The sequence below is a fragment of the Carcharhinus amblyrhynchos genome, chromosome 1, assembly GCF_965287045.1.
Source record: "Carcharhinus amblyrhynchos chromosome 1, sCarAmb.v2.hapA, whole genome shotgun sequence".
In the NCBI taxonomy this organism is placed as follows: Eukaryota; Metazoa; Chordata; class Chondrichthyes; order Carcharhiniformes; family Carcharhinidae; genus Carcharhinus; species Carcharhinus amblyrhynchos.
The window spans coordinates 12,025,717-12,038,945 of NC_137324.1; the positions used below are offsets into that span (position 1 = coordinate 12,025,717).

Below are 13,229 nucleotides of genomic sequence, written 5' to 3' on the forward strand. Positions count from 1 at the left end.
GTAAATATGTGGAGTTATGGGGATAGGGCCTGGGTAAGGTTGTTGCCAGTGCAGGTGCGATGGGCCAAATGGCCTCCTCCTGCACTGTAGGATTCTACGATTCTGTTTATTTTCTCAAAGGATGTGATCATTGCTGACAACGTCAGGAGTTATTGCTCATCCCTAACTGCCCTCAAAAGGGAGCTGTCATCCTAAATTGCTATAATCCATGTGGTGTTGATACATCCAGAGTGCTGTTAGGGAGGTACTTCCAGGATTTTGACCCAGTGACAGTGAAGGAATGGTGATTTATTTCCAAGTCAGGGTAATGAGTAACTTGGAGTGGAACCTCCAGGTGGTGGTGTTCTCATACGCCTGATGCCTTATCCTTCAAACTTGCGAGGTGCCGTTGAAGGAACCTTGGCAAGTTCGGAACATAGGAATTAGGCCAGAAGTAAGCTATTCAGTCCATCAAGTCTATTCAATATGATCTTGGCCGATCACCTACCTCCTACACCATTTTTACCACCATCCCCATATTCCTTGATGCCAGCTTCTGGAAATCTATTGATTCCTGTCTTGAACATGCTGAATGATTGTTTTATTTATTTATTGGTCACAAGACTGACATTAACATTGCAGTGGAAGTAATGATAAAATTCCCCAGTGATAGTGTGTTGGTCTTCATTTCAAAGGGAATAGATTATAAACTATACAGGGCACAAGAGTCATAGAGACAGAAACAGGCCATTCGTCTGTGCCGATCAGATTTCCTAAACTGAACTAGTCCCATTTGCCTGCATTTGGCCCATATCTCTATAAACCTTTCCCATGTACCTGTCTACATGTCTTTTAAATGTTGTAATTGTACCTGCTTTTACCACCTCCTCTGGCAGCTCATTCCATACACGCACAACCCCCTGTGTGAAAAAGTTGTCCCTCAGGTCTCTTTTAAATCTTTCCCCTCTCACCTTAAACCTCTGCCCTCTAGTTTTGGACTTCCCTATTCTGGAGAAAGACACGTTAGACTACACCACAGAGGAATAATGTCAACAGTTTTTGTTCCTTTATTTAAGGAAATATACTGGCGTTGGAGGCTGTCGTAACTCCAAGGCGATTTGATCTGGCAAATAACTAATGAACCATTTATTGATAAGAAGAACTGTCTACAGTGTGGCACTTAACAGCCCAACAATACAGGCGTACTGTGTGCAAGTTAGGCTGATTGGCCAAGTTAAATTGCCCCTTTGATCAGGGGGTCTAGCAGGGTAAACCTATGGGGTCACAGGGATAGGACTTCGGTGGGATTGTTGTCGGTGTAGGTTTGATGGGCTGAATGGCCACCTGCTGTGCTGTAGTATCCTACGGTTGATAATGAAGGTTTTTAAGTTTGCTGATGACACCACCGTAGTGGGTCGGATCTCAAACAATGATGAAGCAGAGTACAGGAATGAGATAGAGAATCTGGTGAATTGGTGTGGCGACAATAATCTCTCCCTCAATGTTAACAAGATGAAGGAGATGGTTATTGACTTCAGGAAATGTAGTGGAGAACATGCCCCCTCTACATCAATGGGGACAAAGTAGAAAGGGTCGAGAGATTCATGGTTTTAGGTGTCCAGATCATCAACAACTTGTCCTGGTCCCCCCCATACTGACACTATAGTTAAAAAAGCCCACCAAGGCCTTTACTTTCTCAGAAGACTAAGGAAATCTGGCATGTCAGCTACGACTCTCACCAATTTTTACAGATGCACCATAGAAAGCATTCTTTCTGGTTGTATCACAGCTTGGTAAGGCTCCCGTTCTGCTGAAGACTGCAAGCAACTACAAAATGTCATGAATGTAGCCCAATCCATCACGCAAACCTGCCTCCCATCCATTGATTCCATCTACACTTCCCACTGCCTCAGCAAAGCAGCCAGCATAAATAAAAACCGCACGGACCCTTGGCATATGAGGTTATTCACTTTGGAGCAAAACCAAGGAGGTAGATTACTACCTGAACAGCTGTAAATTGGGAGAGGGGAAAGTACAGTGGGATGGGTGTTCTTGTGCACCAGTCACTGAAGGTAAGCATGCAGGTACAGCAGGCAGTAAAGAAGAGGAATGGCACGTTGGCCTTCATTGTGAGAGGTTTGCAAGTACAGGAGCAGGGATGTGTTGTTGCAATTATACGGGAACTGAGTGAGGCCACATCCTAGAGTATTGTGTGCAGTTTTGGTCTCCTTTTCTGAGGAATGATGTTCTTGCTCTCGAGGGAGTGCAGCGAATGTTTACCAGGATGATTCCGGGGATGGCGGGACTGATATATGAGGAGAGTTTGACTAGGTTAGGATTGTTCTTGCTGGAGTTCAATCAAATGAAGGGGGGAATCTCGTAGAGACTTATAAAATTCTAACAGGACTGGACAGAGTAGATGCAGGAAGAATGTTCCCAATGGTGGGGGAACCCAGAGCCAGGGGTCACAGTCTGAGGATACAGGGCAGACCATTTAGGACGGAGGTGAGGAGACATTTCTTCACCCAAAGAGTGGTGAACCTGTGGAATTCATTACCACAGGAAGTAGTGAATGCCAAAACATTGAATATATTCAAGAGGCGGTTGGATATAACACTTGGGGCGAATGGGATCAAAGGTTATGGGGAAAAAGCAGGATTAGCTATTGAGTTAGATGATCAGCCCTGACTGCACTGAATGGCAGAGTAGGCTCAAAGGGCCAAATGGCCTCCGCCTGCTCCTATTTTCAATTTTCTATGAGATACACTCTTCCACCTTCTTGCGTTGAAAAAAAGATACAAAAGTCTGAGGTCACGTACCAATCGATTCAAGAACAGCTTCTTCCCTGCTGCCATCAGAATTCTGAATGGACCTAGCTTGCATTAAGTTGATCTTTCTCTACACCCTAGCTATGACTGTAACACTACATTCTGCACCCTCTCCTTTCCTTCTCTATGAACAGTATGTTTTTGTTTGTATAGCGCACAAGAAACAATACTTTTTCATGGTATACTAATACATGTGACAAAAATCAAATCAAATCAAATCAAAGAAGGTGCCAGGGGCATTGGTTCCAAGTTATCATTTGGTAGGTATGGCAATGCCAGGCTGTTGTGTAACTAGTTGATGGGACAGTTCTCCCAAATTCAGCATTGAGACCTGGGAATCTTCAGGAGAACTTTGTAGGGTTGACTGAACAGGTTGTGTAATTGTTGTTTCTGGTACTTGGGTTGTTGTCAGCTGGCCTATCCGGTTTTATTCCTTTTCAACTTCATTGTCACAGTTTTGAACAACTGGATGACTTGCTCAGCCACTTCAGAGGGTACTGAAGAGCCAATCACTTTGCTGTGGGTCTGGAGTCACATTCCGGCCTGACCGGGTGAGGATGGCGGATTTCCTTCTCCGACAGAACACTTTGGGATTGAAGCAGCAGCAGGAGGAGGCCACTTGGTCCTTCAAATCATGGCTGATCATCCAACTCAACTGCCTTATCCTAACTGCCCCACAAAATCTTTGACCCTCTTTAGCCCGAGACTCAGTGTTTGTCCTGTGTAGATGAAATGTGTGATATTCTCTTTATCGCCTCAACATTTTTCCTACACTATGCAATGCTGACCTCGACACTGGACTCCAACTGTGTCCTCACTAACCTTTTATACATATACCAACTCATCTCAACTTTATATATCACCTTCCTTTTGTAGTGTTCCATTAGCTGTGTATTTTTTACTGCTACATCCACTTGATGCACTCTTTTTAATGTCTCCCTTGCCTGAAGCCCCGAATCCCTTTGCCGTGCCAATATCATCTCGCCTTCCCCCAGGAAACAGGAAAGAATTTGCACTTATACAGAACTCGACAGGAAATGTTTTAAAGAAAATTAATTTGTAGTGTTGTTCTGAGGACAAACAGGGTAGCCACTTTCATTGTGGCCGCAATATGATCGAGTGCCTTCCTCTGCCAGAACAAATCATTCAACCTCTCACATTCAGTGGCAATGAATTCCGTCTGCCACTTCTTTTCTTGTCTAATCTGTCATGTTGCGCAGGACTTAGTGAGGTGAAGTCAGTTAGATAGTCAACATCTTTTCCCAAAGGTAGGGGAGTCTAAAACTAGAGGGTGTAGGTTTAAGGTGAGTGATACAAAAGGTTCACACAGAGAGTGGTGAGTGTGTGGAACAAGCTGCCTGAGGTAGTAGTAGAGATGGGTACAATTTTGACTTTTATAAAGCATTTAGACAGTTACATAGGGTATAGAGGAATATGGCCAAACACAGGGGGGGCACTAGTGTAGTGGTATTGTCACTGGACTCATAATCCAGAGGCCAAGGCTAATGCGCAGGAGATGTGGGTTCGAATCCCATCATGGTTCACTAATGTCCTTTAGGGAAGGAAATCAGCCATCCTTACTTGGTCTGGCTGACATGTGGCGACAGAGACACTGCAATGTGATTGACTCTCAAGTGCCCTCCAAGAGCAACTAGGATTAGGCAATAAATGCCAGGAATGCCCATGTGCCCTGAATGAATAAATAACAAAATTTGAATTCAATATAGAAAAAAATCTGGAATTAAAAGTTCTTTGTCAATTTGTTGTAAAGTCCCATCTGCTTCGCTAATGTCTTTTGGGGAAGGAAATCTGTCATCCTTACCCAGTCCAGCTTACATGTGACTCCAGACCCACAGCAATGTGCCTTGGCTCCTACATTTCCTCTGAAAGTGACAAATGCTGGTCTTGAAAGTGATGCGCACATTCCATGAATGAATTTTTAAAAAATTAAGATCACAGAGAAACTAGAAGCAAGAATAGGCCATTTGGCCCTTTGAGCCTGCTACACCATTCATCTTGATCATGGCTGATCTTTGAATTCAATATCCTGATTCCCCCCTTGCACCCATATCCCTTGATCCCTTTAATCCCAAGAGCATCCTTTGATCTGGATGTCACCCCCTCCACCCCCGTCCCCTCCCTCTTCACCACCAGGTAAAATTGATTCTCTTTACATCCCTTTCATCCATTCGATCTGAACACCCCTCGACCCTCTAAACCCTCGCGAATAATTGAGGCAGAAATGCAAGGCGAGACATCAGAAAAGCTTATGAGAAGTTACTCAGTGAAGAACGGTCATCTTCCCAACAAATGAGATGACTTAGGGGAAACTACTGTATCACAACAAAGTTACATTATATAAACATGAAATAAGCCAAGCGTCAACTTTTATTATGTTCCACAGCGATGTTAATTTACTTCTCCCACAATTCTGAGATGATCTATAATTTATTTATGTGTTATTATTTTTCATGAGTATCTCATTCAGTTTTCTTTATTGGCCCTAAATGTTAACAAAATATTCTAACAAAACGATAAGCTTTCGGAGCAGAATTAGGCCATTTGGCCCGTCGAGTCTGCTCCACCAGTCAATGAGATCATGACTGATCTGATGTGATAATCCTCAACTCCACTTTCTTGCCCTATCCCCTTAATCCTTGATTCCTTTACTGATTAAAAATTGGTCTCTCTCAGCTTTGCACATACTTAACGACCCAACCTCCACAGCCCTCTGCAATGAAGAATTCCACAGATTCACTACCCTCCGAGAGAAGAAGTCTTTCCTCCTCTCTGTCTTAAAATGGCAGTCCCCGTACTCTGAAATTATACCCTCTGGTTCGAGACCCTCTCACAAGGGGAAACAACCTCTCAGCATCTACCCTCTCAAGCCCGCTGAATTTGCCTCTCATTCTAAATTCCACTGAGTACAGGGCCAACCCATTCATCCTCACTTCATAAAAAAACCCTCCATACCCAGGATCACCATAGTGAAACCTCTCTGGTTTGCCTCCAATGCCAGTATATCTTTCTTTAGATAAGGGGACCAAAACTGTTCACAGTATTCCAGTTGTGGTCTAACTAGTGCTTTGTATAGAGTCAGCAAGACTTCTCTATTTTTCCATCAGAACTAGGAGACTTGTCTACTTCTAGCCCCATTAACTTGCCCAACACTATCTCTTTCGTGATAATGATAGTTTCTAGGTTCTCACCTGCCATTGCCTTCCTGTCATCAATTTTTGGCATGTTATTTGTGTCTTCCGCTATGAAGACCAACACAAAATACCTGTTCAATGGCCAAAATTCCTTTTGCCTTCCCTATTACCTGCTGAAATTGCATGCTAATATCTGTGATTTATCCACAAGGTCCCCCAAATCCACCTGAGCTACAGCTTCCTGTTTTTCTCCATTTAACTAATTATTCTTCCTACCAAAGTACATTTCACATTTCACATTTTCCTGTGTTATATTCCACCTGCTAAGTTTCTACCCACTTGCTTAACCTGTGGAATTGATATTCCTCTGTTGATCCTTTGTGTCATCCTCATCACTTGCCTTCCCACCTATTTTTGTGTCATCTACAAACTTGGCAAGCGTACATTCACTTCCCTCATTCATAGAGTCATTGAGGTTTACAGCATGGAAACAGGCCCTTCAGCCCAACTTGTCCATGCCACCCTTTTTTTAAAAAACTTCCAATCTAATCCCAAATGCCCACATTTGGCCCATATCCCTTTATACCCATCATACCCATGTAACTATCTAAATGTCTTTTAAAAAATAAAATTGTACCCATCTCTACTACTACCTCTGGCAGCTTTTTCCACACACGTATCACCCTCTATGTGAAAAAATTGCCCCTCTGGACAGTTTTGTATCTCTCCCCTCTCACCTTAAACCTACGCCCTCTAATTTTAGACTCCCCTAGCTTTGGGAAAAGATATTGACTATCTACCTTGTCTATGCCCCTCATTACTTTATAGATTTTTGTAAGGCCAGCCCTCAGCCTCCTACACTCCAGAGAAAAAAGTCCCAGCCTATTCAGCCTCTCCTTATAACTCTATCCATCAAGTCCTGGTAGCATCCTAGTAAATCTTTTCTGCACTCTTTCTAGTTTAATTATATCATTTCTATAATAGGGTGACCAGAATTGCACACAGTATTCCAAGTGTGGCCTTACCAATGTCTCGTACAACTTCAACAAGATGTCACAATTCCTGTATTCATTGTTCTGAACGATGAAACCAAGCATGCCAAATTCAAGTAAGGAATATATATTGTCAATAATTTGGCCCCAGCACTGGTCCCTGTGGCACTCCATTAGGTACAGGTTGCCATCCTGAAAATACCCTTCTTATTTCAACTCTCTTTTTTCTGTCTGTAGATGTATCTGTGTACGACAGCATCGGTAAGAGTGACCTTGTGGAGATAAAGTACTATCTTCACATTGAGAATAATCTCTACCTGTTGTGTGGCACTATCACTGTTGGGACAGATTTTGAACAGATCTAGCAACTCAAGAGTGGGCATCCATGAGGTGCTGTGGATGACAAACAGCAGCGGAATTGTGCTCCATTTCAATCTACAACCTCATGTTCCGGCATATTCCCCACTCAATCATTACCATCAAGCCAGGGGATCAACCTAGGTTCAATGGAAAGTGCATTGGACAGTGCCAGGGACCCAGGTTTGATTCTGGCCTTGAGCGACTGCCTGTGTAGTGTTTGCATATTCTCCCCACATCTGCGTAGGTTTCCTCCGGGTGCTCCGGTTTCCTCCCACATTCCAAAGGCATGGGGGTTAGGTGGATAGGCCATGGTAAATTGCCTCTTAGTGCCTGAAGATGTTTAGGATAGGTAGGTTAACTACGGTAAATGTGATAGGGTGGAGACGTGGATCTGGATAAGATGCTCTTCGGAGAGCCAGTGCAGACTCGATGGGCCGACTGGTCTCTTTCTGTAATGTATGGGTTCTATGGTAATGTCATTCCCCACATCTATCCTCCCGATGGTTGTACCCGTGGCTGAGACTGTAAATCATATTTCACAGAGGAAGTCATTCCATGTTGAATCAATTGGTTTGATCTTTCTTCCAGTTTGATTTGGAGTGAGCGAGATGGAAAGTATTTCTTTTGTGCCAATTTTTTTTTGTTTGCCAAGCTAGAGGAGTTATTCCTGTTCATTACCGAATGAATAAGATTTATTGGCTGTCAATGCAGTCGACAAATGTATTGTGGAACGCAGCCCGCACTGATAAATGGCCGTGTCACATTTGAGAATTTTAGAAAAAGATGGAGAGTATTATAAAATCACAGCAAAAGTTTTCCACTCTCTGAGGCCCTGCTCCTCTCTGTCCTGATCGCTGGGATTCTTTCATAACAGACCAACCACTCTGAGGAAAGCTCCACACCCCGATCATGAACATAGAAACACGGAAGATATGAACATTTGGCCCATCGAGCCTACACCACCATTCATTACGATCATGGCTCCAATTCAATAGTTTAATCCTGCTTTATCCTCATGATTTTGATCCCATTCGCCCCAAGTGCTATATCTAGAATACATTCATTGTCAACTACTTCCTGTGCTAATGAATTCCACAGGCTCACCATTCTTTGGAAATGTTTCTTCTCCTCCGCCCTAAATGGTCTACCCGGAATCCTCGATTGTGACCCCTGGTTCTGGACACCATTGGGAACATCCTCCCTGCATCTGGCCTGTCTAGTCCTGTTAGAATTTTATAAGTCTCTGTGAGATCCCCCTCATTCGTCTGAACTCCAGCGAAAACAATCCTAACGGAGTCAATCTCTCCTCGTACATCAATAAACTCAGCCAATCTCTCTACAAACATGCGGACTGCCCTTTTGTTTCTTTCCAGCAGTTTCTGTTTCCGCTGTTGTGTTATCCTGATCTGACTTTGCCACCTGTAGTTCTGTTGGCTAACTATTTTGTGTGAAATCGCAGAATTGCATTACAGAAGGAGGCCATTTGACCCATGGTGTCCGCCCCAGCTCTCCAGACGAGCATCATGACTTAGTGCCGTTCCCCTGTTTTTTTCCTCTACCCCTGCTCATTATTCTATTCAAGAAATTATCTAGTGCCCCCTTGAATGTGTCAATTGAACCTGCCTCCACTACAGTCCTAGGAATTGTGTTCCAGACCCAAACAAATCATTGTGTGGAAAAGCTATTCTTTTCGCACCACAAAATACTTCTTTTGCAAATACTTTAAACTTGGGCCCTCTTATTCTTAATCATTTTATAAGTGGGAACGGTTTCTCTCTGCCTATTCTGTCCAGCCCCCTCATGATTCTGAACATTTCTATAAAATCTCCTCTTCTCTCCAAGGAAAACAGTCCAATCTCCAATCTACCCCAAAGCTGAAGTTTCTAACTCCTGGAACCATTCTTGTACACCTCGTCCGCACTCTTTCCAACGCACTTACATCCTTCCCATAGCGTTGCACCCAGAACTGTACACAATATTTCAGTAAAAAGTCTGACAACACCAGGTTTAAGTCCAACCGATTTATTTGATAGTAAACTGATAGCCAAGTTCCACGCACACGAGGACGGTCTCAACAGCGATCTTGGGTTCATGTCGCACTATCTGTAACCCCCGTGACTTGCCTGGGTTTGCAAAACCTCACTTACTGTACTGTCTGGAGACAATACACATCTCTGTAACCTGTGATCAGTGCTCCTTCCACTCACATTGTTGGCCACTTTAGGACTTGAACAGCAGGTTAGGTGTAAAGATTTGCATTCTAATCAGTAATCTGTAAACTGTCTGTGCCTTATATGCTCTGTCTGAGGCCAGAACTCTCCATTTACCTGACGAAACCTCGAAAGCTAGTGAGTTTACTATCAAATAAATCAGTTGGACTTAAACCTGGTGTTGTCAGACTTTTTACTGTGTTTACCCCAGTCCAACGCCGGCATATCCACATCACAACATTTCAACTGAGCTCTAACTAGTGTCTTGTATACCCCAGAGCTCTTGTACACTGCACCTCTATTAATAAGAACATAAGAACGTAAGAAATAGGAGCAGGAGTGGGCCAACTAGCCCTTTGAATGCCCCACCATTCAATAAGGTCATGGCAGATCTGAAGTGGATCAGTTCCACTTTCCCGCTTTCTCCCCATAACCCTTAATTCCCTGTCTATCAGAAACCTATCTACCCGTGACTTAAATGTATTCAACGAGGCAGCCTCCACCACTTCAATGGATAGAGAATTTCAGAGATTCACCACCCTTTGAGTGAAGAAATTCCTCCTCAACTCTGTTCTAAACTGCACCCCCCCCGCCTTATTTTGAGACTGTGCCCTCTAGTTCTGTTTTCCTTTCTAAGCGGGAAGAATCTCTCTACCTCTACCCTATCTAGCCCCTTCATTATCTTATATGTCTCTATAAGGTCCCCCCTCAGCCTTCTAACAAGTACAGGCCCAGTCCATACAATCTCTCTTCATAAGCTATATGCTTTATTAACTGTTCTCTCCACCTCTCCTGCCACCTTCAATGGTCTATGCAGCAGTTCACTCCCCTCCTCAACCCCTTAAGAATTGTACACCTTATTTTATATGATCACAGAATCATGAAATCCCTACAGTGCAGTAGGATGCCATTCAGCCCATTGAGTCTGCACCAACCACAATCCCACCAGGCCCTATTCCTGTAATCCCACATATTTACCCCACTAATCCTCTGACACAAGGGTCAATCAACCTAACCCGCACATCTTTGGACTGTGGGAGAAAACCAGAGAACCCATGGGATATACGAGGTGGATTTTTTACACAGAGAGTAGTGGATGCCTGGAACCCATTGCCGGGGGAGGTAGTGGAAGCGGATATGGTAGTGACTTTTCAGGGGTGTCTTGACAAGTACATGAATAGGATGGGAATAGAGAGATATGATCCCCGGAAGGGTAGGGGGTTTTAGTTAAGTCGGGCAACATGGTTGGCACAGGCTTGGAGGGCCGAAGGGCCTGTTCCTGTACTGTAATTTTCCTTGTTCTTTGAAACCCATGCAGACACGAGGAGAATGTGCAAACTCCACACAGAAGTGACCCGAGCTGTGTTGACCACTGTGCCGCCCTCTCTAGTATCTCTCTTGGTTCAGAGGCAGGGACATGACCCACTGCACCACAAGGCCTCCTTCAATTTGTCCTTTAGTTCTGCAAATGCATCCTTTACATACACTCATCCACTTGCCTTTCTGAAAGTTACTGTTAAATCAGCTATTGCCACCTTTTCGGACAGTGCATTCCAGAATCACCACAACTCACAGCTTAAGAAAAAATATTCTCCTCATTTTCTTCCTTTGGCCGGTTATCTGGCCGGTTGTTTTCACAGCGAATGTAAACAAGAAGACACACTTACTGTCCTGAAGTCTCCCTTGTACTGGAACTCACACTGCATCATATCAAAGAAGATGGGGATTGTAGACTTGCGAAGTTCCACCTCGGGGACAAGCGTCATCTCCAGGATTGGCCCGACCATTCCTGGAATAAAGCGGATCTTGTGCTGGCCTGAGGAGAAAGATGCAAACACGAGAGGGTCAAAGGTCAGCACTCTGTACCTATCCTCCTGTGATGACACTTGACTCTGTTCCCATTGGGGACTCCCCAGTAGAGAGTCTGATAACAGATTTAATGGGGAAAAGGTCAGAATTGAAAGGACGCAACAAGCAGTAACGTAGAGAGATGCTTTTCACTGGAAAAGAAAGGACTACAGGGATGACCTGATAAGGCTCTTAATGAATCACAGAATCCCGACAATGCAGAAGGAGGCCATTCAGCCCAGTGAGTCTGCACTGACAACAATCTCACCCAGGCCAAATCCCCGTAATCCCATGTATTTATGCTGCTAATCCCTCTAACCTATGCATCCTGGGGCAGTAAGGGACAATTTAGCATGGCCATCCACGTATCTTTGGACTGTGTGGGGAAATCAGAGCAGCCGGAGGAAACCCACGCAGACAAAGGGAGAACATCCACACAGTGACCCAAGGTGGGAATCAAACCCAGGTGCCAGAGCTGCAATGTAGCAGTGCTAACCACTGTGCCACTGTGCCACCCAAATCGTAAAGGGGCTTGAAATGGTAATTGCTCTGAGAATGGTGGCACTGCTGCCTCACAGCACCAGGGATTCTTGCCTTGGGCAACTGTCTGTGAAGGGGCTTGACAGGATAGATACTGAGAGGTTGTTCCTCCTGGCTGTGGAATCTAGAACTTAGAATCATAGAATACCACAGTGTAGAAAGAGGCCCTTCGGCCCATCGAGTCAGCATGGACCACAATCCCATCCAGGCCCTACCCCCCGCATCCCTACATATTTTACCCACTAATCCCTCCAACCTACGCATCTCAGGACACTAAGGGGCAATTTTAGAATGGCTAATCAATCTAATCCGCGTATCTTTGAACTGTGGGAGGAAACCGGAGCATCCAGAGGAAGCCCACGCAGATACGAGGAGAATGTGCAAACTCCGCACAAACAGTGACCTGAGCCGGAAATCGAACCCAGGTCCCCAGAGCTGTGAAGCAGCAGTGCTAACCATGGTGCTACTTGGGGACAATTTCAGAGCAGCACCGTGGCATAGTGGTTAGCACTGCTGCCTCACAGGACCAGGGATGCGGGGTCGATACCCGGCTTGGGTCACTGTCTGCGCGGAGTTTGCATGTTCTCCCCGTGTCTGCATGGGGGTGCTCTGGTTTCCTCCCATTCTGAAACAGGACTGGGGGAAATTTCACATTGCAGTGCCTTACTTGTGACTAATAAATAAGCTTTTTAAATTCAAATTAAAAGAAACCTCTTTATTCAGAACATGAAATGCTTTGCAACATGGAGTGGTTAAAGTGACTAAGATTAAATTACGGGGAAGCCAGATGATTGCACAAGGGAGACAGGAATGGAAGATTATGCTGATAGAGTTAAATGAAGTACGGTGGACTCATATCATTATCAGCAGTGGGGCCAAATGGCCTGTTTCAGAGCTGTGAACTCCCTGTGTAAATCAGTGGAAGAGGTAAGTGCACCTCCAGTCTCCACTTGCCAAACTGGAAAATGTAGGTGATGTGTGAAATACTTGTCTGTGACAAGGAGTGGACAAAGCATTGAAACTAACTGGAAGGGATGCCATCAAACACATGCAGGAAGATTTGCAGTGAAGATTGAAGAACTACTTTCAGATAAAAGGGAACAATCATTTTCCATTCATGTAACATCCTATGCGGTTGTTGGAACAACTTCACACAGTCAATTACTTCTGAAGTCTAGTTGTTCATGTTACTTGATCACATGAATGAAAGGCAGCGAGTTCTTTGGAGATGGAAACAGACGCCCCAGATAGACCAGCTGATCTCGCAGAATCTGCTCAAGGGAGAATACTGTTCCGATATGACATCCCTAGTTTAACTTT

The 13,229-nt window shown here is 44.4% G+C and overlaps 1 protein-coding gene across 1 annotated transcript in view; it reads right to left on the reverse strand.

The window, feature by feature from the left end:
* Positions 1-13,229, reverse strand: part of LOC145346307 (dedicator of cytokinesis protein 2-like) — a 1,149,449-nt gene that overhangs the window by 180,741 nt on the left and 955,479 nt on the right. Inside the window, exon 33 of the mRNA XM_080193520.1 lies at positions 11,189-11,337. Coding sequence (XP_080049646.1) covers positions 11,189-11,337 — 149 coding nt within the window. The remainder of the gene's footprint in view (positions 1-11,188; positions 11,338-13,229) is intronic.